Here is a 24,976-nt window from a genome sequence, read left to right on the forward strand (position 1 = left end):
GCAGGGCTTGTCTAACGCCCCGGCGACGTTCAATCGCCTGGTGACGCAATTGTTCCGCCCTTTGCGTACCTTCGTACAGACGTACTTCGACGACATTTTCGTCCATAGCCGTGCCGAGGGAGGCAAGACGGCCATGGAGGTGCATCTAGGACACCTCCGTCGAGTGTTGGACGTGATGCGAGCGAACAAGCTCTACGCCAACATCGACAAGTGCGTTTTCGCGTCACCAGAGATCAAAGTTCTCGGTTGCTTCGTAAGCAACGTGGGCGTTCGGGCTGACCCAGACAAGGTCAAGGCCATAGCAGCATGGCCGACGCCCCGATCCCAGAAGGATCTTCGAAAGTGGTTGGGTTTGGCCAACTACCTTCACAAGTACAGCGCTGGGTACGCGGGCTTCGCTAAGCCCTTGTCGAGCCTCCTTCAGAAGGACGTCGACTGGCGCTGGGAGCAAGAGCACCAGGATGCTTTTGACAGCATCAAGGCCAGTCTCCAAGAGGCCCCTGTCCTGGCTCTGCCGGACGAGACGAAGCCGTTTAGCGTCGTCTGCGATGCCTCCGATTACGCCATCGGGTGTGCATTGCTGCAGGACGACACGGCTGGACAGGAACGAGTCATCTCATTCCAGTCCAGGCAGCTCAAAGCCGCCGAGCGGAACTACCCTGTCCATGACAAGGAGCTCCTGGCAATGAAATATGCCCTTGTGAAGTTCCGTGTTCACCTTCTGGGCTCTACGCCCTTTGTGATCTACACAGACCACGCGTCCTTGAGGACGGCGACTAACTCGCCTCACCTCTCCCAACGGATGGCGAGGTGGCTGTCCTTCTTCGCGGAATATAACTTCCGCGTCGAGTACAAGCCGGGCAAGCTCAACGTGCTTGCGGACGCCCTCTCTAGGCGTCCCGACTATGAGTTGGCCCACATCACGCGGGTGACAACGGATCTATATGATCGGATACGCATGGCGTATCGGGACGATGAGGCTGTCGCGCCTATCGTCAAGCTCCTTAAGGCCGGAACGAGCGCGAAGTCCGACTGGCTCTCGTCGCGACAGCGCTCACGGCTCCACCGATATGAGTTGAAGGAGGGCCTCCTCTATTATCGGGTGGAGCCCACTGATCCTCCACGGGTGGTCGTACCCAACGACGAGGATCTGAAGTTCGACATCCTCGCGGAGGCGCATGACGCGCCCTCCAGCGGCCACTTGGGCCGCGAGAAGACCTTTCTGTCGGTCTCTAAGTCCTTCTGGTGGACCCACATGTACAAGTGGGTCGCCCGGTACGTCAAGACATGTGAAACATGTCAGCGGGTTAAACCCGCAGGGCACTCTTCGGCTCCACTACAGAGCCTGCCCGTACCGGCTGATTGTTGGAAGTCGATGAGTCTTGACTTCATCTTTGGGCTTCCCGCCGACGGACACGGCAACACCGGAATTTTGGTGTTCGTGTGTCGGCTGAGCAAGATGGTACATCTTGCTCCAGTTCCCGTCACTGTGACGGGCGAACAAACCGCAAGGTTGTTCGTCGATGGCGTGTTCCGCTATCACGGTCTCCCGGAGACGATTGTCTCGGACCGAGACCCGCGGTTCACTGCTGCGTTTTGGAAAACGCTGTTCCCTTTACTGGGAACTCGTCTGCAGATGTCCACTGCGGATCATCCGCAGACAGACGGCCAAACAGAGCGCGTCAATCGAGTGCTCGAGGACACTCTGCGCAGTGTGTGCGCGGCAGCGCCACGTACGTGGTCGACGCAGCTTCCAGTTGTTGAGTTTGCGCTCAACAACGCGGTGCACGCGTCCACGGGGTTCACGCCGTTCTACTTGAACGGCTTCCGCCACCCCAGAGTGCCTCTCACTCTTCGAGGAAACACTGACTCCTCTATTCTAAGTGGGGGAGAGGCTCGGAAAGCCCTTTCCTCCCAGGTCTCGGATGTGAGGCCAGTTTCGCTGCGGAAACAGGTGGAATCCTTTATGGATACCAAGCTGAACATTGTCAGCAGGGTCCGCGATGCCATGGCAGCGGCCCAAGATAAACAAAAGGAGTACTCGGACAAACAAGGAAGAGGAAACTTAAGTATATTTGAGATTGGTGACTTAGTGTTACTAGACACGAGGAACCTACCTCTAGACACTGTTAGCTCTGTCGGCAGCAACAAGCTGAAGCACCGCTTCATCGGACCTTTTGCAGTCCTGGCCAGACATGGTGCGTCGTACACCATCGACCTTCCAAAGTCAATGACGACGCACCCGACGTTCTATGTCGGACGTCTTAAGCGGTACTTTGACCCGCAGGGGGTTGCTGACTCGCAGACCCCCCTTGACCCAGCTCCTCGAAGCGAGGGCCGGTCACAGTCGTCGACGAGGGCGTCGGAGCAGGCACCCAAGCCTCGGTCGGGACGGCAAGGCTGCGGTCAAGACCGTACGCCGGAGGGGCTCCATACAAACGGACCCCGGCGCCATACGCCGAGTACGCTGAGTACGCCGGGTACGCACCATACGCGTACGTCTGGGAGTGTGCCGCAGGCGGCTCCGGACGTGGCAACAAAGCCTCGATCCGTCGGATCATGCGAAATGCCTCGTCCAGATCGGACGAAGAGGCCCGGCGGTCCACCCGCAGGTGCAGGCTCGCGACCTCTCGCTCCACCAGGTCCAGGCGACCTCTAGCTCCACCAGGTCCAGGCGACCCGCAAGACGAGCGAGCTCGCCCTGATTCCCGGCCTGGGCGGCAGCATTACCGCCAGTCCCAAGGCCAAGTGCAATCTCAAGCACGAGGAGACGTTGACGGAGGCGGTCAACCTCAGGGTCCCGTGTCGGACCCGCAGTCGGAGCACTCGAACGAGAGTGGCTCTCGGGAGGCGCCGAGTACTCGTACTCGTACGAGGGCACCTCCGCCCCTGCTTGACCGGAATGGAGAAGTCCACTTCCACGTGGAGCGGATCCTCCAGGAGCAACGGTGTCGCGGGAAGCGACAGCTCCTCGTGAAGTGGAGGGGTTATGCCCACTCCGAGAACTCGTGGGAGCCGATTGAACGGCTCCTGATTGACTGCCCGAAGGCTGTCGCAATCTGGGAACAGAAGCGGCGGCATCTTCATAAGTAGTCCGGGGCTTCTTGCCCGAACGGGGTACGGATGATGAATACATACCGTACCCGCGCTCATCGTGAGCGCTAGAAGCCGCGCGCTTCAGGATGTCCCTTGGCAGCATACGCTTGCTGATCAAGTGGGCAAACCTCACACGAAGATCACGCTGGTCCAGGATGTGGGACAGCTGCTGATCTTCATGGAGTTCCCATAACTCCGTGGGCGAGTACTTGAGAGTCTCCACCCACGCCCAGAACATGTCCTCACAAGAACTCCATGTGGGACAGTTCTCGGGCATAACCCAGGGGTATCCCCAAACAGGATAGAGACCACCCCGGGTCTCGGGCTTCTTACGACAAGTCGTGAAGTCCTTAAGGGGAATGCGGTGTGGCGCGAGAAGCACACACCGAGCAGCCTCCACGTTGTCGACGAACAACTGTTCTTTCTGAACAAGGGCTCGTTCATAGATGCCCCTAGAAGTGTGGCCGCCCACAAGGCCACGAGGAGCGACGAGAAGCTCTAAGAAGAGGTCAGCCCCAGAGCTCTCCTCGGGAGGCCAATACCCTCTTGAGTTGATGGCAGCTCCCTGGCTGACGGGTGCCGCCACCGAACCCCCACGCACACGCTGGGCAGCTTGGAAATCCTCCTGCTGCTGGTCGAGGTCATTCGAGACCTCCCGGGGCTCAACAATGGCGCCCTCCTCTTCCTCTTCTTCCTCCTTCTCCTCCTCTTCATCCGAGGAGCCGAAGAGACTCTGATAGGAGCGTCGAGTCTCCTTCTCCTCGCGGAGTGGAGACTTAGAGGCGGTACGCTTCTTTGAGGGCTTGGCGCCTTCGGCTTTAGAGGCCTTAGCGCGCGCAAGACCCTCGGCAAGCGAGAGACGTTTGCGAGGACTCCCTTCCTCATCGCCACCGGCTTTGGGAGTGCCCTTAGCCTTAACGGCCGGACTCTCAGAGCGCACAGAGGTCCTGGGACTGTGATCACCGTGATCACTAGCGGACGACTGCACGCTGTCTTCTTTGTGCTCACTGGGCACTGGGCTGTGCCCTCCCACAGAGCCCGCAGGAGCATCATGAGTGCTCTCGGACTCGGCATCGTCCTCACTGCCCGAGTTGAACTCACGTTCTACGAACCGAGGGTTCGGACGATTGTCTGAAGACGAGGGCGACGGACTGCGGCGCCTGCTTGCGCGCTTGTCCGCAGCCGCGTCACCCGAGGATCCGATCGCCTCGGAGGCCACCTGAGTAGCCTCCTTAAGTGCAGAGCCTTTGCCGTGAGGCTTAGTGCTCTTGGCCTGCGCCTTACCGGCTGCAGCCTTGGAGCGTGTCTTAGCACCGCTCTTAGCAGTGCCACGAGGCATGTTAACGGTCGAAGTGGAGACCTTGACGAAGAGCGCACAGGTTGCTGCTCGAGGCTCTAACTGTAAAGTGAGCCTCCGCCGCGCTCGCGCGGCCGAGTCGATGGTTTTCGACTTTGAGAATGGGAGTTTGTGACGAACATCTCTTCATTCTGATTGGTCGGTAAACCGAACCTAAGTGGGGGAGGATGTAACGGGGTACGTAGCACTAAGTGTACCCTGGTTACATGAAGTGTGATACTTCACACTTCAGGAGTATGACATGTCATACTCCGGGATATTTGGTACAAGGTACCAAGGTCATTCAAAACCAACCATTGGTTAAATGACATTGCATTTCGATAGGTAACTGATAGTTTGTATTAACCTCAAACTTAACCTACCTATAAATATACTCAGTTTACAATCTACCTTATTTAGGTCACTTCGCTCTCTTTAATTAAAGAGGGGACCTGTGAACTGCCGTTCACTGAGAGTTTGTATACTCTCGGAAGATAACTTCCTCTAGCGCAAGGTGCTGTGTGACCCCGTCACACTATCAATTATGGCAATTTGAGCCCTCGCACTTATGTCGTTTTCGTGGTGGGGATATGTGTACTATAATACCTGTAAACACACGGTGAAAAGCTGAATATGCGTTGAGGTTATACCAAACATGGTGGATGGGGGCTATTCATCGATAGTGATACACTGTACCCACAATTGAATTCTCTCCCTCAAATATAGACGTTAGGTAAGAAGACACATGTACCTTGAAAAACAATATGTTGCTCAGTTCTTTGTCGAGGAGAAACGAAGCCACGAAACACGTAGACATATTGGTGCTTTCTCATACCTTACTGCATCCCGTCTTAGTAAGCATTATCATTTTACAAATTCCTTTTAAACCGCCAAAGACCGATGACAACCAGGGCGCTCCAAGACATTGAGATTGGTACCTCCCGCAATAGATTTGACTCTCTCGCGAAACGCCCGAGACGCCCAAAGATGGTTTCAAGTCGTCCATGCTGAGGAAAGACGAACTACCCCGTCAAGGAGCTTCGTTCGGAGAACTACTCATCATTTCGATGCCCCGTTTGGCCATCCGAATGGCGCTGGCGGCGCAATGGGCGGCATTTGGACCTTACTTACGGACAATGCTACCTCGCTACGCCGTACAGTTGACACAACTCAGTGGACCGCTTCTAGGCGTGTTGATGTCACCAATTGTCGGGGTGTACTCGGACCAAAGCACTTCGAGATTTGGACGTCGTCGCCCGTACCTTGTTGTATCGGCAGTCGGGAGTATTATCTGCTGGGTGCTTATGGGCTTCACACGAGAGTTGGGAGACGCGCTGGGTGATGTCGGATCTGGAAAACCTGGTGAAGTGACAGATCGCAAATGGACTGCTCTACTCACCGTGGTCTTCTACCTTGGGATGGAGATTGCTATCCACATCTCGCTCATCCCAGCGCTACTGTTGATATCGGACTTTGCTGGTAGACGGCAGACCCTCGGGTCAGCAATGGGCCACGGATGGTCGACACTGGGCGCGATTGTGGTGGCTGCATACACAGAATTCTTTGGAGCCGCGTACAACTCAATGCACTGGTTCTTGGGAATGCTGTCAGTCTTTATGGCAGTTTGTGTTGGAGCGTCATGCTACGTGGCCAAAGAGATCCCACTGGATAAACAGACGATGGACAAGCGAAGTTGCTGTAAGAATGTGACCTTCGCCTTTGGCTCGATCTACGGTGCAGTCAAGACGCTGCCAGGTGTGCTGGCGGTGTATTGCACTGTGATTTTCCTGAATCAGTACGCCTTCACAGCCTACAACGGCAACAAAGGAATGTTCTTCGGTCTCGAGGTCTTCAATGGAGACGCGACCAACTCTGCGACTTGTGGCAACGAGTGCTCGGAGGAACAGCTGGACTATAACCGAGGTGTTCGACTCGCTGAGGGCCTCGCTGATATGCTCTTTTGTATCGTCGGATACCTGTACTCGTGGGTTCTTCCTCCGCTGGTGCGTCGCTTTGGAGCTCAAAAGATTGCAACACTTGCAACAATTCCTCAGGTGTTGCTGATGTTCATGGCATTCTGCGACGTTGTGGCACTGGATGTGATCATTGTGGCTCTCACGTCCATCACTATCAGCACGTTCTTCGCACTGATAGTGCCGATCACATATTTGGTCACACCGCCGACATTGGTGTATATGTAGGTGTTGTAGGCTCCGCTATATCATCCGGGCAGTTGCTAAACTTCATTGTCGGCTCGGTACTAGTGGAAACCTCGATGGGCTATCGATTACCGATTTTTGTGGGTGGCGCTGTCAGTTTGCTGGCTTTCCTCGTCTGCGTTTTCTTCTTGAGGATCAAGATAAATTCCATTTAATAATTTGGCATTTCGCAAACACCTTGCCTACATTCACGTTTCTTTCAGAGATTGTGTATTTCGGAGTTATCCTGTTTTCTAGCTACATAATTCTGTCCAGCTGTACGTCACACTGCAGCAGTCACGACAGTTAACTAAGTACTTGCAATCATCGAATGAAGCTTACCATGCTACACATGGGCACAGAGCCCGGAGTCGTTACGGCAACCGTAAATCTGAGACATGTTGGGTCGCTATAGAGATTTATGGTTGCTTTAAGCGTTTTTTAAATTACCAGGCGTAATTTAAATTTACGTACTTTTCAAACGTCTTAAGTTCGAACGACTCGAGCCGCTCATTTCCAAAGCGGCGGGCATTAGAAGCAAGCGGGGGCCGAGTTCTACGACGGCAAGGAGCGGCGTGAATCTAATGCAGGAGACTCATGTGACTGGTACGTTACCCCTTCATTAATATTGCAGTTCATGTTGCGGTGACTGATGTATGCAGAGGTACTTACAATGTGCGTGTATGCGTGCACCAGGGCGCACGTTGCGTGATCAAAGCAAGCACAGCCTGAACTACATGCTGGTGACGCTGGGCATTGAGAAGGATGACGACAGCGATGAAGACTTCGTCCTGGACTACATGGAGGAAGACAATGAAGAAGAAGAAGAAGATCTCCCCTTCTCGGTGTCTGACGCTGAAATCACGCAAAAAGCCGGTAAGACGTTCGGATTCGTAATTTGTCACGTGCACTTGATTAACGTTCAACTCGTTTTCTATCTATATCACGTGTAGCTCCCCCAACGACGGAAACACCAGAAACAGAATCGCAATGCCGAAAGTGTGTCGAAGTCGACGCGCACGATCGATACCCAGCCAAGACAGGGCAACCAGAAACGCGCGACCGACACACAGCGTACGCACATTCCGATAATGTTGCTTAAAATACTTTTGCTGATTGATAATAACTCGCATGTCTGTCTTTATTGTTAAAAGATGATGGGCCATTACCAAAGCAACAAAAGAAGGACACGTTGTACGAACCATTCAACGGAGGGGATAGCGGGTATGATGAAAACGTTGGTGAGTACGATCCACGGATGCGTGCGAGTGCGCACCTAGAAGAGGTGCAGCTACTGGTTGGTGAACGAAGCAAAATTAAGAATAGTGTACCGCCATTTCCGTCTGGTCCACTGGAGTCGTGAAGTGTGTTTGAGCGTGAATTCAAGAAGTACAAGGCGAAGTACAACCTGAAGTTTCGTGTGCGGAGCTCTGAAAAGACGGATCTTTACAACAAGTACGCAATTGTTATTTGTATTTGTTAATTCTATCTTTGGCATTTTGTATTGAGCGTGATTGTGTTTCTTGTTAATTTACAGGGTGCATGATGATCAAATGCCTACTGCTTTTGAGTGGACGTACAAAACCTACCGCTGTACACATGGTGTTTCACAAGAATCTCGATCTAAGGGCCATCGTAACCGCAAATCACGATACTGCGGGTGCCAAGCGCGGTTAACTGCCGCAGTATCACGAGTTGTGAGCAACACGTATGCGATTGTCATACGAAACGAGGTACGAGTAAAAGCGACGTTCGCCAATCTGTTTGCCTTATAATCTAACTTTCTCATGGACTTGATGTTAAGAACCACACGCATACGCACCCCACCTCCCAGACTGAAGCTTCATCGTATCTCACAACAAAGACGCTACCTCTGGATGACCGAGATCTTGAGGACGTGACGACTTTGGCTGATGCCCGCGTGTCCTCTGCGCACATTACCAATTTCCTGAATGATCGCATCGGTGCGTGGGGGAAAATTGTATTAGCCTAACGATGGTATGGTGCTAATTCTTTTCTGTTTGAGATGCGTAGGCTGCAAAGTGTACTGTGCCATTGCATCACCTCATCATGTGGACGCGATACACTCCCGATCTTAAATATGTGCTCGAGATAATGGAGAAGTACCCTATTCAACTGGACGATGCCTATCTGAGGTCCCGTACAATCGACTGCCAATGGGAAGCAATCCTGCCGTCTAAGTACATGCACAACTTCGTGATTCCGGCTGATCTCACGCGTTCAATGCAGGCTGCGATTACAACTACAAGAAGCGAGCAGCGACAACATGATGCACTGGATGACAGCGTGAAAAAACACGGAATTGTCCTTGACGTTGTTGCGTCTATCGATCCAAAGCTTTGGAAGTTCAGCGGGTAAGGTTGCTTTAGTTTCGCGGTTGCTGTAGTAGGGTTGCTTTATGAGTACGGTTGTTATAGTAGGGTTGCTTTACTGATTATGGTTGCTCTACCACGTTGCTTCTAGCCGGTATATCCATGCTTCAGCGGTTTTCTACGACATCAAGGCGAAGGGAAGAGCGTGGTTTAAAGACCGCAAGTGGCTAGAGCAGGATTGGAGAAAAGTCAAGTCGGATGTTGATCTTTTCGCTCGGCAAGCGAACATTTGTGGACTGTCAGCGAATGATGTCTGCGATCGCCACCAAGCTCTAGCAAACGAGGTGATTTCAAAATTCGCTTTTTCTCGGCTGCGTACCGAATTTAGGACACGTTCGGGCCAAGGTCTGATCAGCTTTGAAAACATAGTGGGTGGCGTTTGTCGTGGATGGCTGAATGATAGCCCGATTGATTTCTGCCTCGAAACAATGATATCTTCGGTTGAGGGTGCATTTGGATTGTCATCACTTACGTGGGCCATGGGGTGGCCTACCACACCGCGTACTTCAATTGGAGAAGTCAAGTTCATCGTCAATCCTGTAAATTTGAAAGCGAACCACTGGGGCATTATTATCATCAGTCTGAAAACTACAAAAAACATGACGCGGCTACACGTCTACATGTACGAGCCTCTGATTGATGAAGGGTATCGCAGCGATTTGGAGAAAGTCTGGGTAGGAATACCAAAAAATCAAAATGACGAGAGCAGTGAAGAAAGAGAAGGCCTTCGTGGGTTTGTGCTACGGTGGCATAAGGCCTCGATGGTCGAAAGGAAGATGATTATAGATCCGATTGAATGGATTGAAACCCCACAGCAACCTGACAGATCTAGTTGTGGTGTCTTAGTAGTCGCACAAGCTCATAACTATCTCACTAGGAATGTGGAGCAGCAGAACTACGGGGTATCCAGTCATGACATCAAGGTAATGCGGTTGAGGATGCTGTGGGTTATCATGAACCTCAATAAAGAGAATATTGTGAACAGCTCCGATGCACTTATGGCGAAGGAGATTCAACAAAAGCTAGAAGACGAGCTCAAATAGGTAGTATGACTCGAAACTGTTGATGACCTAATACAGCCTGTCATAGTTTTTTTCCTGACCTGTTACACTAGCGCTGCAGTCTGTTAATGACGATCTCGAGCAGAACCTCGTATGTCATCACGTCATGGGCATTTGGAGCATTATCTTCGCCATCTTACGTTGTTGCCAGCTCATAATTGCGCCCTTCGCTTTCTTCAACTCGCGACTGAAAGTCCTGTTGAAGTCTTAATAGCTGTTCCAGGCTTGTGGTCATACTCTTCAGCTTTGACTTCAAGTCCGCGAGCTCGTTAATCCTCGCGCGTAGCAGCTCCCGGGCTAGACTTCTCTCGTCCATCCTTGGAGTGGGTCTGTTGTTCTGGTGCACCTGAAAATCACAACGTGCTCACGATGTGGGTCACACAGTTTTGTGTAATATGTTTGTGACGTGTGAATTTGAACTCTAAATCTAGAGTGAAGGTCCCGTTATTTAAACTGACGCTGGTGTCATTTAAAATAAATTACCCAGGAACAGGGTTGCTTTAGGCGATAAGGTTGCTCTAATTCTTGTCGTAGTGTTGTATTACGGTTGCTGTAACGCCATTCGAATTAATAGAGCAAACATGTACATAGTAATATGCTTGATCTTGACGCTCAGTTTTTGACAATAGAATTCCAGAGCAGATCCTAAGCGATCCCAAATCATAACAGTTGTCGACCAGACGGTACATACAGTACTCGCTCTCTGAGAGGTGACTCGCGCTTCGTAAGTTATCGTTATCATTCCTCAATTTCCCTACAAGCTGTTGCACGCTCAACAAGACTTAACAATGAGGATCAGGTCGCTCAAAGACACCGATATGGGGACCCCCCGCAGCAAATTTGACTCCCTCGCGACACCGGAGACGCCCCGAGATGGTTACAAGTCATACACGCTAGGAGACGAAGAAATTCCTCCTCAAGGGGCCTCATTTAACCCCTTGGTTACCAACGTCGTAACTTACGACGTAGTGAAAACCTTAAGTCGTAAGTTACGACTTAACTGTCAAGATAAACAGGAAATGGCTCAGATGCGACGATCACATACTTTAATCAAGTCTGTTTCTCTGCAAAAAAAATATAAGCTTGGAAAGGTAGTGGGCGACAGGGGAGAAAAAGGCTGTAGGTGGATTCACTGTCCCACTATCTGGGGACCGTACGTTTGGTGGACGGTGGATGTTCTCCACCAGTACAGAATTTGCGGGCTCAAGCAAAGATGCCGGTCAGAACAAGCAAGCGGTCAAAAGCTCAAGCAGAGGCGCTCTCAGGAATCGACGTGCGAGATGTGGATTTTGGTCATCTATGGCGTCAGCTCGTGCGTGTCGGATGGACGTCAAAGAGGCCAACGCGGCTGTCCAATTTGCACTCGTACTACCCACCGAACGCTGCAAAGGAGCTACACATCGAGGGCGTGAACATGTTTGTCGGTAAGTCTGATGTGGTTAGTCTATTGTGAGTGTGTCTAATACGTGCTCTGTGCTGTGTATGCGAAGGAATGCGGTAGTAAAGTATGCGTTTGAACAGGGCATCATTGGCGCTGACGAGGGAGGTGCAGGCGACGACAGAGACGACGAGAGTGAAGAAGGTGAGCCAGAAGTTCCTGCAGAGTGTGAGAGGGTAACACCGTCTCAGATAGACACGAGTGTTGCTCTCTCAGCGAACACCGTTGAAGCATTGTTTGGATCCGATAGCGAGGACAGCGAGACACCTGCAGAACTTCCGCTATGCGCCACAAGTCCGCACATAGAGGATGAGAGCTCAAGGGCGTCACAGATAGACACAAGTATTGCGCTTGCAGCAAACACCATAGACGAGATATTTTGTGGAGCTATGAGCGGTGATGAACCTGATGTAGCGCTGTCACTATGCGCCGGTCAAAATGGTGCTGTTGTCGAGCCTGTGACACCAACAAACTCGAGACGAAACGATGAGCGAACAAACTCGAGAGAAAATCGTGGCTTGCTACAAGAGGACGTGAACATCATGAAGGACGAGGACAATGCAGACGAGTATGAGAGCATGGACTCGGAGTCGGATGGCTTTGGATCAGATGATGATAGTGATATTGTTCAAAGACAAATTGGTGACGACGTGTCATCTGACGAAGAAGAGGCGCCTCTTATGGATGCAGCATTTATTGATTGCTTGGGGGGTTCTCTATCTATCGAAGACATGAACCAGATTACACTTCGTTCGATGGCGTGGACTCCTGCATCCTCCGAGTATGAAACCGACAATAGCGCGTTCAAAGATATGAAGGATCAAGCGGCTAGGCCTGTGGAAGCACTTCGTGCTAAAAAGGATTCTCCATTGGAATTGCTATTCTATTTTATGCCGGTGAACCTGTGGACATTCATCACGAGCGAGACAAACAGATACAAAAGGTCACACCTCGAGGAAAAGGCGCGCCAAGAGCGTGCACGTCTCGTTCGTGAAGGACGCAGCGTACCAGGTCAAACGCTACGGGATGTTCGCCGCCGCATACGAGTCGAACCTGATTACGTACCGCGCGAGATTCTTTGTGTCATGGGTCTACTTGTAGCTCATATGCTCAGCCCTACCCGTCCGTTTTCAGATCACTGGGCTATGACCGATGATGGCGCGCTTTCGGCGGGACGGTTTGGCAATTTCATTTCTCGAAATCGCTGTACTTCTATCCTACGAGATCTACATTTCTGCAACAATGACACAGCTGACAAGAGAGACAAGTTGTGGAAACTGCGAGCTGTTGTTGACGTACTTCAAATGACATTCCTAGCTGCGTGGATAGTGGCTGCAATCATCTCTTTCGACGAAGGTGTACTTCCTCAAACGTCCAAGCGTAACAGTACCCGTATGTTTATGCCGGACAAGCCGCACCGTTATGGCACCAAGATGTTTATGACGTGCGACGCAGTGTCTGCTTACTGCCACAGGTGCGTATTTTTTTTTATAAATGTTGCAAAGTCGTAAGTTATGACTTGATGGTCTGACATTTGCATTATGTTGTCACTTACGACTTTAGATTCGAGATATATGTAGGGAAGCGTCAAAACCATGAAAGTGCAAGTCAGGCGTTTGACCACAAGACAGGAGCAGCCGCTGTAATTCGAAATTTGAAGGCTGTGTTGGATGAGAACGACCCCGGATTTCGTGTCATTGTTGTCGACAGATTCTACACCTCCGTTGCTCTCGCCATTCAACTACTTTCGATGTCGGTCTACATGATTGGAACAATCATGACGTCAAGGCTGGGATTCGACAAGCACGTCGTTGAGCGAAGGAAAACACGACCAACCACAGTAGAGCGCGGGTCATTCACGTACTCAAGGTCGGTTGCGGTGCCCACCATGGTTGCATGCCACTGGTGGGACCGCAAGCCTGTGCACTACCTGGCCACTGGGGTGTCAATGGCCGAAGATACCATCAAGAGAAACCTGAAGACGGTGGGGCAGTCGACGTTCAGCTGTCCCAAACTGGTGACCGATTACCAGCGCTGGATGGGCGGAGTTGATGTGCATGATCAACTCCGCCTTCAAACGTTCTCCGTCCAGACTTCTTTCAGGTTCCGAAAGTACTATAAGGGTCTATTCTTAGGTCTGTTTGACTTAGCGCTTGTAAACGCATACATCACACACAAGGAGGCCTGTCGCCTCGACGGCGTCGCCCCAATGAAGCGCGTGGACTGGTACAAGTTGCTGCACAAGCAGCTCACGCAGCTCACGGACGAAGACTTCAAAACAGCAGCGCCATCACCGTCTCCAAGCGCGCCAAAGCGCCGCCGCAACGCTTCCCACGTACACAAGCAGCTTGATGATTGGGTGATTGTATCGGGCGTTCAGAAGCGGCGCCAGCGCTCTTGCAAGGTGTGCTCCCTCTATCGAGGTGAGCAGAAGAAGAGCTACCAGACTACTTACTACTGTGAAGACTGCTCGCAGGGTGATGCAAAGTGCTTCCTCTGTCCCAAGGCGCGCAGAGGCACGGATACAACGTGTTTTCAAGTGTGGCACGACGACTTCGAATGTGGCGCGTCAATTCCGAGTCACCTAGGTAAGCGTGTCGTTCTGCGCCGTGCCCCCAAGGCCGCCGGAGTGCGAAAGAAGACACGTCGAGAAATCTTGTCTGAGGAGAAAGAAGAGAGCTAGTGAGCCTCCCGTACGGTTTTTAGCAATGCTACTAATGCATTTTGTTGAGTTTCATATGATTGCTGTGCTGTGTAGTTCCGTTTATAACTGTGTTTGTGGATTGTGATCCCGATCACATGATCGGCTAAGTTGTATCTGTGTACTTGTTAGTCAGCGATGCTGAAGTACGTCGTCAGTGTTACGACGTAAAAATCGGAAACCTCTGTATAACTTATAGTCCCATCTTAATGATTAGACAAGTGGAAAAGACAGACTAATACAAACTCCGAGATAATTGTATGCTGTAAGTTACGACGTAAAATAAGGCGGTTCGTGGCCTGAATTCGCGGTAATAAAGGGGTTAAAGAATTGCTTATCATTTCCATGCCCCGCATGGCCATCCGAATGGCATCGGCGGCGCAATGGGCTGCACTCGGTCCATATTTACAGACGATGCTTCCTCGCTACGCTGTGCAATTGACTCAACTTAGCGGCCCCCTTTGTGGGGTCTTGGTGGGGCCCATCGTTGGAGCCTACTCGGACCGAAACACGTCGTGTTTTGGACGTCGTCGGCCTTATCTTGTCACTGCTGCAGTCGGGAGCATTATCTACTGGGTCCTCATGAGCTACACAAGAGAATTGGGAGATGCCTTTGGTGACGTATGTCTGGAAAACCTGGAGAATTCACGGACCGCACGTGGACAGCTCTGCTCACTGTACTCTTCTACTTCTGGACGGGATTTATGATCCACCTCTCGCGTGCGCCTGCAATGTTACTGATTTCCGACTTTGCAGGCCAACATCAGACCGTCGGAGCTGCACTTGGTCAAGGATGGTCAGTTCTTGGAGCTGTTCTAGTGGCTGTGTACACGGAATGCTTCGGTGCAGCTTACAACTCGTTGGGCTGGTTCATGGGGATGCTATCCATTGTCATGGCCGTCAGCATTGGAGCAGCGTGTTATGTGGCAAAGGAGTCACCGCTGGAGAAGTCGATGGAGAAGCAGAGCTGCTGCCAGAACGTAACCAGTGCCTTTGGCTCAATACTCAGTGCCGTGCGAACACTACCTAAAGTGCTAGTGGTGTACTGTATCGTGCTCTTCTTCATCCAGTACGCCTATGCAGCTTATAATGGCAACAAAGGGATGTTCTTCGGCATCGAGGTCTTTGACGGAGACGCGATCAATGCCGCCACGTGTGACGAGGAGTGCTCAGAGGAACAACGAGACTACAACCGTGGCGTGCGACTTGCTGGAGGCGTGGCAGATATACTCTTCTGCGTGGTCGGGTACGTGTACTCGTGGGTTCTCCCTCCACTCGTGCGTCGCTGTGGCGTCCAGCTCGTTGCAACCTTCGCGGTAATTCCTCAAATGTTGCTGATGGCTATGGCGTTCTGCGATGTCCTTATGCTGGACGTGACTATTGTAGCGGCAGAAAATGAAGGGGCTAGTAATCAAATCCCCATGGGGTGCTCAATTTTGATAAAACCAGATATGACATTTATATATGTGATAAAACCGCCCATTTTGAGTATGGTTTTGGTGTTAAAACCGGCTAATTCGCAGTAGTTTTGTCGCTACAGGCTCCCCAAAAAGGTGTCTCCGAGGACCTTTAAACGGGGAAACAGTTGCTATAATGCTGATAGTCTATTGGTCAAGAGTGTGGAAAGTTGTACAAACAGGCGTTAAAAATAAAACGGTTAAATTTAAAAAGAAGGATTTGTATAAATTTAAAGAGTAATTACTCACCATCTTCCTCATGAGCTTCTTGCGACCTCGTGCTGAATGGTACCTTCTACTAGCGAAAGCATTAAATTATAAGATTTTCATATGATATCACGACAGAGCGGTTTTAACCCTACATAGGCCAAAATGACAAGCGCACCTCGGCGAAATTGGTGTCTGGGTCAGGTTCCATGCCCAGAGCACCCGAAAAACTGTGCTTTTCCCAAGGCGCGTCGCCTCTTTAGTTCGATCGCGCGAGTCCCGCCCTCCACTTCTGCCTGCTTTGGCCTCGGCGACGAAATAATCATATACATTGCAAACTAGGGTTTTCTCGTCCGGACTGAGCTGGTGTCTGCGTTGCATTGCACTTCCTGAAATGAAAGAGATGAAGAGTCTTAATTTATGGAAGAAGGAACTACGAAACCTCAGCTTTCTATCCGCGCCCTTTGCACTTAATTTAAGGCTATTTTGGTGAAGTTATCGCCGATTATCCAAAGATAATAATTTATTTTGGATTAGCTAGCCCCATCATTTTGGCACATTTTTCGCCCACTCATTGTGCACGTACAAAACGACTCTAACGACATCGGTGTGTACGTAGGCGTGTTAACTTCTGTGACCTCTTCGGGTCAACTACTCAACTTCATCGTCGGTTCTGCTCTAGTGGAAACATCTCTAGGGTTCCGATTGCCAGTGTTCGTAGGCGGCGCTGTAAGTTTGCTGGCATTTCTCGTCTGTATATTCTTCTTTAGAGTCAAGATGAACTCCATGTAGCACATAATAGAGAAAAAATAACGTTAAAATAAAAATCTTCTATTGCTTCTTACACTCCTTAATCGTTCTCGACAAGCGGCAGATCCGAATTTGGTCCCGATTCGGATATGGGAAAAGCTGGTTCCCCATTTTCTCTAGCGATGACGTCGTGATATCGAGGTAGTCAATACGATGCGCTGCCAGTTGGTCAAGGAATTTTTGGAACGTCTTCTGGCTACGAATAGTGGCAGCGAAGATCGCCACTCGCTGCGGATTGTGGTTCGTGCTGCCTTGGTCGTTGCCAAGGAAGGACTGGAGCACGTGCATTAACGGCGGAAAGGCTTCTACGTCGTAGGCGCAGTCTCCTGCGAGCAAGACATCGGGCCGATCGTCTTCGTACTCAGTTGGCTGCCATGTGTCCCAGTCCAGCGTCTGCACCTCAACTGGACAAATGAACTTGGTCGAGTTGACTTCGACGTTGTAGCGCAGATTCTGCATCACGTTCGGCGCGTAGTCTGTGAGCACCACGCGACTGGAGCGACACACACAGGCTAGAGCTATACCGGTGAAGCCCACCCCAGCCCCCAGCTCCAGCACGTTCCTACCGTGGAATTCGCTTTTGTGAGCGATGACGTACTCGGCGAGTAGCCAACCAGCTTCCCAAAGTTTGAGTCCCACCTCATTGAACACCGAAGCCACTCGACAAGTCACGACGACGGAGGAATCGGCCGTAGGGACTGTGTAGGAAACGTGGTGCATGGCTTCCGAATTGAGCGCGTCGTCAGCGAGCTTAGCGTTCAGCACGAACTCCATCAGAGCCTCCACAAGTCCGTCATCCACACCCGCATACACCGCTTCAATCTCTGCATCAGGTCGTGGAAAGTTTATGTTAACGGTCTCCTCTAATGGGGAATTTGACATTCTGGAAACGTCGCCTTACCATCCACAAAACTCTTGAGGAACCTGTACGTGTATCTCCTCAATGGTGCAAAGTCGTCACAAACAGGGTCCTTCACCACCACCTGCAGCACCTGAGCCTGCATAGCAGCAACTCGCTTTGTCGGTCCTTGAATTCAACTTTTATTTCTACTGCGAAAATTCTGACCTGGAATTCGAGCGACGCCCAGTGTTGATCCGTCGCGAATTGCGTCTTGATCATGTGAATGACGTCCTTCACCGGCTCCATGGCGCGATACGCCTCCAGCACTTGCTGTAGCTCCGTCGTCATGTTCGCGGAGTCCTACTGTTATTTTTCTTCACACCGTAATGCAAATATTCCATCTCAGAATATCACACTCGAAACGGATGGTCACGCCCGATCCAATCGAATCGTTCGGCTCCTCAGTAGTGAATCGACTCTCTATCTCCCACATCTTCCCGTCACGATGCCGACCGACATGAGCAAGTTCCAGCTGGTGCAGACCGCCAAGTTCTCGGTGCTGCACCCCACTAAGGGCGCTAAGCCCATGAAGCCCATTGCGGGTGCCAAGAAGGCGGCCCCGGCCAAGAAGGAGGCTTCCAAGAAGGCCGCCCCGGCCCCCAAGAAGGTCGAGGAGGACGACGATGATGACGACGACCTGTTCGGTGACGACGATGACGAGGAGGAAGACGAGGCTGCTAAGGCTCTTGCTGCTAAGCGCGCTGAGGCCGCCAAGGCCGCCAAGAAGGAGAAGAAGAAGCCCGTGGAGCGCTCGCAGGTCGTGATTGAGGTCAAGCCGTGGGAGGCTGAGACCGACCTCGAGGAGCTGGCGGTTAAGATCAAGGCTCTGCCGGTCGAGGGACTGACCTGGGGCGAGGGACACAAGCTGGTGCCGGTGGCCTTCGGAATCAAGAAGCTGCTGGTGCAGTGCGTCATCATCGACGACCTGGTGCTGCTTGACGACATCACGGACGCCATCGAGGGCTTCGAGGACTACGTGCAGTCGGTGGACGTTGCCTCCATGAACAAGCTGTAAGCTTGCCTACATAGCAGTAGGTAAATACCCGCTTCTAAATGAATGTGATATCCTCAACGAGCTACTCCCACATTACCGTAGCTGACACGCAGAATCGAAAAAATTGTCAAAAACTGATGAATTTTGGCGTTGTGTGTTTTGTGTCATCTACGGTACTTTCAGAAGGCATAGGTGCCACACTGTGCCGGTAACGTTACTACGAAAACACTGGTTCTGTACTAATATTAGTACTACAGTACTACAGAGCTTTTTCTACATGTAATACTTGCTGCTGCTTTTATTGTACATGTACATGTACTACTATAAATAGTAGTACAGCTCTACATGGATATCATTGTTTAGCCAATAAATTTTCGAGCACTACAAATTATCTAAAAGTACCGGTAGCTTTTATTAGTTTAATACAAACACGAACCAGTGGAACAAAGCTGCTCGGCGTCATGTTGGAATGCCAGAACTGCGGCGCAGTGGGCGACTCGTTCTTCAGCGAAAACTACTTCGGCGAGATGGTGTGTGAGCTGTGCGGCACGCAAAGTTTCCTCCAAGCTCGTAACGAGACGCAGGAAGCCGAAGACATGGGAATGGACATTACAAATGTTCTGAGGACACTCAAGCGCCGTGTAGTGCGCAAGAAGAAGCGAAATGCTGGCGAAGCTTTTGGCGATGAAGAGAGTAAGACGCGCTTGAAGAAGAAGGAGAAGGAGAAAGAGAAGTCGAAGCTGCCAGAGCTACTGGACTGTGTGATCGCCACGCAGATGGTACTGGACTCCATGGCTCGAGCGCTCATTGAGCGTGTGGGGACCGACACGTTCCCTGCTGACGAATACCCCAAGGCAGTGAAGGAGTTATGGTTCAAATTCTTGAAAACCTGGGGCGTTAAAGGCACCAAGCCGTTGTTACGCTGTTATAACGAGTTCTTCCTGTTCTATTCGAAAGAGGAAGAGAAGAGCATGGATCCAGCTGCAACGTTTGACTTGTTGGAGCAATGGGACGCAGAGTGGGAGAAGAAAAACGAACAAGAAGAAGAGAAAGAGGAAGAAGATAAACCTAAAGAACCACAAAAGAACGAGAAGATTGCTGGCAGTAAGCCTCGCAAGAGAGTCCAACTCAGACGTCGCAAGTTCGACGAGCTCAACATGTTCTCCCTCGTAGACCTAGTGGGCATCTTGATGCTCGCCTCTCGTGTGCTGAACCTGGGTTTACTGCCAAGTGACTTCGCGGAATGGGTCGCTACGGGAGTGATCCCATACCACAACTCGCTGGCCGCGTGCTGTGCGGACGTTCCGGATGTGCGCGACTCTGTCAAGTTCGTTGTTGGTTTCTTCCAGTCTTTGATGCTGCGACACAGAGCGACTGCCGTCCATATCGCCTACTCTGCCCACCATCTCCAGTACCACATGGGCTTACGTCTGCCTCCGCTAAATGTACCCCTGGCAGCTCATCGCATCTGCGCTACAATGGGTTTTCCCGCTGAAGTGTATCGCAATTTTCAATGGATTACTGGCTTTATGAATGTGGACGGAGAAATGACCGAGCTGCCACTGATGCTACAAGCCGAGGTGGATGGCTATCCCAGATTTAATCTAACACACACGAAGCAAGACAGAGCCAGAGTCGATGCTATTCTCGAGTCTGAAGTGGGGATTGTAGCGCACTTGATAGTGGCAATCAAAATGTGCGCCAATTGGCACGAGTGGATCTACGAACGGAGTCACAAACAAGACGAAGAAACGAAAGATAATGACGAGGAAAGTCGATACGACGCCCCACCCGTTGCAGCAGTACACGACGCGCATCTGCTGCCACGACGTGCTCTCGATTCATTTACGCGGTTTGCCAAGCAGGTTTTCGTTGATCCGGATAAATCTGCCGTCCCTGAAGAGCTCCAGATGCACTTTGAGCAGCTAGAACGCATCCAGAAGTCTGATGACGCAGCAGGAGATCAGAGCGAGAGTCTCAAGACCAACGATCTCTACGCGTATCCAGCTGTGCACGTAGATGGAGTCTTGGCTGAGAGTGATAAGGAAATCGAGGAGCGTATGAAGCGCTTACGAGCTCGAGGATCCGACGAAAGGAAGAAGATGGACGCGTTCTTTTACCCAGTCTATAGCGAACACTCGTATCGAAGTGCACTGCATCCAGCGTACGAGCGTGTGCTGGAGATGTTGTGCAGGAAAATCAACGCCCCAATCGCTCAAGTGCTGCCCATTCTGACCACACTTGACAAGCGGATGAAGAGCTTGATCTACCACTTTGAACGCACGGAATACCACACCCAGTTACAGGAAGCAGGTCAGGCGAGATGGAAAGCTGCCAAGGCCAATTTGGAGCCCCCAATCGTCAAGGCTTCGTTTCGTCTGCAGCATCCCAATCGCGATAAAGACGATAGCAATTATTCTTTCTCGAGAATGTTAAGCGCCGACGCGCCTTGAAACGTCGCGACCCGAAAGACGCGATCCTCTTGTCACTAGACATTTCGAACAGCTACGACGTAGACGCAATGGTAGGTTCATGACAATAAGACAAAAAAGACGTGTCAGTTCACTGACTTCTCCGGGTGTAGACTACATGTGCACAAGCGATTAAGGCGTGGGAGGCCAAGAACTCGGCGTCAGCGGAAGAGTCGTCTGTGATCAAGCTCTATTGCCAGATGCCTCCGATCGCAAAGCTCGACAACTCGCTCAACACGCTGAAGAACTGCGAGTACGCTTTCTTTCTTGTTCTTAACAGATATGTAGCGATTTACTTAACAAAGTTATTGCATTGCGCAGGCAGCTGTCGTTGTCGACGAACGCTATTGATCGCCTAATCCCTCTTTCAGGGATGAAAAAGCTGCGGATTTTGTCACTTGGTCGGAATCAGATCAAGAAGATCGAGAAACTAGACGACGTCTCCGATACATTGGAGGAACTCTGGCTGTCGTACAACGTGATTGCAACGCTGGATGGCCTTTCAGGGCTCACGAACCTCACGACGCTGTACGTATCCAACAACTTGATCAAGAGCTGGGACGAACTCGACAAGCTCGCAAGTCTACCCAAACTGCGTGACGTGTTATTCACGGGAAACCCGATTTACGAGAATTTGAGCAAGGAAGACGCCCGACTCAACGTGCTCAAACGGATCCCCAAAGTTGCCAAGATCGACGGCGACATGGTCAAGCAGACGGAACGTGATGCCGCTCTAGGACAATAATTCTACTGCAAGAAACCTTCACACCTTGTTTGTCATTTGTTTCGTAAAAGTTCAACTGCACCCGTCACTTGACACACTACTTGCAGCACGCTTTCGTACTTAACAGTTACTTTCCGTTCTTAAGGTACTGGAGCATGTAGCTGAAGTCCTTCTTGCCGTAGCCACCAGCCACCATCATGTTGTAGAGCTGGTGCACTTGGCAGGTCAGAGGGATCGACACTTCGGCGTGTTTAGCGCAATCCATGGCAAGTCCCAGGTCCTTGCGGTGCAGACCCACAGCGAAACCTCCGTCGTAGTTGTTCGACGCCGGCACGTTCTCCATCAAACCTGGGTACGGGTGGTTGCTGCCATACAAGCACAATAGATAATGTTAGTCTTGATTATCTATCAAAGCCTCTCCACTTCCACTTACACGAGGGTGGACCAGCACGAGGACGTGGACGTGTCCATGATGTTCTTGAGGATCTTGGGGTCAATGCCTAGTGTTGTGCCGAGGTTCATAGCCTCCGCAACTGAAGCCATCTGAATGGCCAACGCCAGGTTGTTGCACAGCTTGGCAACCTGGCCCGTAGCTGAATATGACGGTAACAAACCCGTTAGAACAACGATTAAGTACTACGTAGTAAACCACTTGAGGACTTCAGTACGTACAGCTTCCGCCGCAATGCACCAAGTTCTTGCCCATAGCTTTTAACAGTGGCTTAACGCGTTCGAATTCGTCAGGTTCACCTCCCACCATGAACGTCAATGTGCCATTCTGAGCTCCCGCCACGCCACCAGACACTGGGGCGTCCACGAACGTGGCTCCACGGTCATGAAGCTCTTTGCTCAGCTTCTTGGTGAAGATCGGGTCGATCGTGCTCGAGTCCAGCAGCAAGTGTTCACTGCGAAGAGCCTCGTGCACGCCGTCCTCACCCAGATAGACGCACTCGACAGTGGCGGTAGACGGCAGCATGGTGATGATGGTGTCGCACTGCTCAGCCACCTCTCGCGCGTTGGCGGCGGCCTTAGCGCCCTGGTCCACCTGCCTCTGCACGTTGGCGGGCACGGGGTCGCACACGACGAGTTTGTGGCCGTTCTTACGGAGGTTGTCGGCCATACGTCCGCCCATTTGCCCCAAACCGATGACGCCTACCTGGTCCTTGGAAGACACGCTGGACAGCGCCCGACTCAACGGAGTGGAGCGCAGAGCGTGGGAGGAGCGGAGGAAGGTCGTACGGAGCATGGTGATCTTGGACGCCTGACAGATACCGGAAGTAACGGCGAATGATTCACAAATTTTGGCCTTGAAACGGAGGTAACTTCAAGTTGGAAAAACCCCTTAAGTACGAATGTTAAGGGCTGCATCAAAGCAAGCGCTGCATCAATCATGGCCTCGGCGTCGGATTTGCAGCACGCCAGAGTCGCAATAACCTCGTACATGTACTCGTTAACAGCGAGGGTGGCGATACTGAAGTATTCAAGCCGTGGCGCAAAGGTAGGAAGGCATAAGGCACTTTTTCGTAGTGTTCGGTGCACACTTGGTTGATAATTGACAGTGTGAGTTCCAGCTGAGTTTCTTAGTAATAATAAGTGAGGTGTATTGTGTTACCAGCCGTGTCCAGCCTAAACTCGAATACCCATTCCTGACTTGCTTGCTTTGCCCGGTCGGGTTGTACCTACTCAGCCTGTACCCTGCTGCTTCTTCTTCCTTTGCTATGATGCTGCTTGTAAAGCTGAGTTTCTTGTTCTTTTCTTTCTTGTTAGTCGTGCAGCGGAGGTTAGAAGGGTGTTGGAATCACGTCTGCTTAACGCTTCTCGGTAATGTTTAGGTTTGAGCTGAATGTGGTGACGTCACTTTGATGGTCGTCACTGGAAGATGTCGAGGCCCTTTCCACTTGTGGAATAACTTTGCAAGGAAAGTGAAAGGCCTATAGACTAGTGTTTATTATCTCCCGAGTTGCCGCCTTTGAGAAACGGAAGGATGTAGGCAAAGTCTTTGTGGCCATTGCCTTGGGTTACCATCATGTTGAACAATTGAAGCACGGAGTTCGTCAGCGGTACAGACGCCTCGGCACTCGTGGCGCACGACGAAGCGAGGCCTAAATCCTTGCGCATGAGCTGCACGGCAAACCCTCCTTCGTATCATTGGATGCAGGGATGTCAGGTAGAATGCCGGGGTAAGGGTGGCTCCTGTCCTCATCTCAATGGTTAGATAGTTTTCTATGATAGCAAAATGGCTACCAACGTACGTGGTAGAAGACCAGCAGCGAGAAGTGGAAGAATTCATGATCCTAAACAGCGCAATGAAGACGTGTAACGGAGTGAGAAACTTACTGATCATCTAGCGTACAGCTCCGTCATTTGGTCGTACGCTGCCAGTACTCTGGGGTCGATGCCAAGTGCAACTCCTAGATTTGTCGCCTCTGCGACTGATGTGAGCTGAATTGCGGCTGCAAGGTTATTGCACAGCTTGGCGATCTGACCGGTGGCTGCAAGAAATCAAAGCTATTAGATACGTAAATATATAACAGCTACTGTAACATCTGCAAACCTATAGCTTCCGCCGCAATGCACCAAGTTCTTGCCCATAGCCTTCAACAGTGGCTTAACGCGTTCGAATTCGTCAGGTTCACCGCCGACCATGAGCGTCAATGTGCCATTCTGAGCTCCTGCCACGCCTCCAGATACTGGGGCGTCCACGAACGTGGCTCCACGGTTATGAAGCTCCTTACTCAGCTTCTTGGTGAAGATCGGGTCGATCGGACTCGAGACCAGCAGCAAGTGTTCACTGCGAAGAGCCTCGTGCACGCCGTCCTCACCAGATAGACGCACTCGACAGTGGCGGTAGACGGCAGCATGGTGATGATGGTGTCGCACTGCTCAGCCACCTCTCGCGCGTTGGCGGCGGCCTTAGCGCCCTGGTCCACCTGCCTCTGCACGTTGGCGGGCATGGGGTCGCACACAACAAGTTTGTGGCCGTGCTTACGGATGTTGTCGGCCATGCGTCCGCCCATTTGTCCCAAACCGATGACACCTACGCTCATCTCAATGTTGACAGACTGGGTACTCATTCGCCGCGTTGCTGCTGCCGCATACAGGAGCTGGAGCTTGAAGCGGAGAGCTCCCATCGCGGAATGACACTCAACATCGAACTTCAAGGTGGAGATGGCTACACAATCGATGACG

At 51.4% G+C, this 24,976-nt stretch overlaps 7 protein-coding genes across 7 annotated transcripts; 4 read left to right on the forward strand and 3 right to left on the reverse strand.

Annotated features, from left to right (window-relative positions):
* Nucleotides 1–5,436: 5,436 nt before the first annotated feature.
* On the forward strand, nt 5,437–10,066 carry PITG_00907 (Glycoside-Pentoside-Hexuronide (GPH):Cation Symporter Family; the record flags this gene model as incomplete). Its single annotated transcript, XM_002909403.1, has 11 exons — nt 5,437–6,629; nt 7,166–7,236; nt 7,327–7,523; nt 7,584–7,704; nt 7,785–7,915; nt 8,202–8,363; nt 8,435–8,611; nt 8,665–9,005; nt 9,115–9,307; nt 9,702–9,756; nt 9,870–10,066. 11 exons carry the CDS (start codon nt 5,437–5,439, stop codon nt 10,064–10,066), a joined length of 2,838 nt encoding a protein of 945 aa, XP_002909449.1.
* Nucleotides 10,067–14,568: 4,502 nt separating this feature from the next.
* Nucleotides 14,569–15,382, forward strand: PITG_00908 (Glycoside-Pentoside-Hexuronide (GPH):Cation Symporter Family; the record flags this gene model as incomplete). The annotated part of the gene is made up of 3 exons (XM_002909404.1): nt 14,569–14,848; nt 14,890–15,292; nt 15,358–15,382. 3 exons carry the CDS (start codon nt 14,569–14,571, stop codon nt 15,380–15,382), a joined length of 708 nt encoding a protein of 235 aa, XP_002909450.1.
* A 1,336-nt stretch (nt 15,383–16,718) lies between these two features.
* PITG_00909 (uncharacterized protein) lies at nt 16,719–17,886 on the reverse strand (the record flags this gene model as incomplete). The annotated part of the gene is made up of 3 exons (XM_002909405.1): nt 16,719–17,521; nt 17,599–17,695; nt 17,764–17,886. 3 exons carry the CDS (start codon nt 17,884–17,886, stop codon nt 16,719–16,721), a joined length of 1,023 nt encoding a protein of 340 aa, XP_002909451.1.
* A 125-nt stretch (nt 17,887–18,011) lies between these two features.
* Nucleotides 18,012–18,673, forward strand: PITG_00910 (EF-1 guanine nucleotide exchange domain-containing protein, putative; the record flags this gene model as incomplete). Its single annotated transcript, XM_002909406.1, has 1 exon — nt 18,012–18,673. The coding sequence occupies one exon, from the start codon at nt 18,044–18,046 to the stop codon at nt 18,611–18,613; it is 570 nt and encodes a 189-aa protein (XP_002909452.1).
* A 380-nt stretch (nt 18,674–19,053) lies between these two features.
* PITG_00911 (uncharacterized protein) lies at nt 19,054–20,870 on the forward strand (the record flags this gene model as incomplete). The annotated part of the gene is made up of 3 exons (XM_002909407.1): nt 19,054–19,610; nt 19,725–20,811; nt 20,853–20,870. 3 exons carry the CDS (start codon nt 19,054–19,056, stop codon nt 20,868–20,870), a joined length of 1,662 nt encoding a protein of 553 aa, XP_002909453.1.
* A 601-nt stretch (nt 20,871–21,471) lies between these two features.
* Nucleotides 21,472–23,061, reverse strand: PITG_00912 (3-hydroxyisobutyrate dehydrogenase, putative; the record flags this gene model as incomplete). Its single annotated transcript, XM_002909408.1, has 4 exons — nt 21,472–21,646; nt 21,919–22,152; nt 22,221–22,380; nt 22,460–23,061. The coding sequence occupies 4 exons, from the start codon at nt 23,031–23,033 to the stop codon at nt 21,472–21,474; spliced, it is 1,143 nt and encodes a 380-aa protein (XP_002909454.1).
* Nucleotides 23,062–23,725: 664 nt separating this feature from the next.
* PITG_00913 (3-hydroxyisobutyrate dehydrogenase, putative) lies at nt 23,726–24,804 on the reverse strand (the record flags this gene model as incomplete). The annotated part of the gene is made up of 6 exons (XM_002909409.1): nt 23,726–23,864; nt 23,915–23,985; nt 24,036–24,081; nt 24,162–24,268; nt 24,326–24,578; nt 24,623–24,804. 6 exons carry the CDS (start codon nt 24,802–24,804, stop codon nt 23,726–23,728), a joined length of 798 nt encoding a protein of 265 aa, XP_002909455.1.
* Nucleotides 24,805–24,976: the final 172 nt, after the last annotated feature.

Source organism: Phytophthora infestans, genomic scaffold (genome assembly GCF_000142945.1).
Source record: "Phytophthora infestans T30-4 supercont1.1 genomic scaffold, whole genome shotgun sequence".
NCBI classification, from domain to species: Eukaryota; Oomycota; class Peronosporomycetes; order Peronosporales; family Peronosporaceae; genus Phytophthora; species Phytophthora infestans.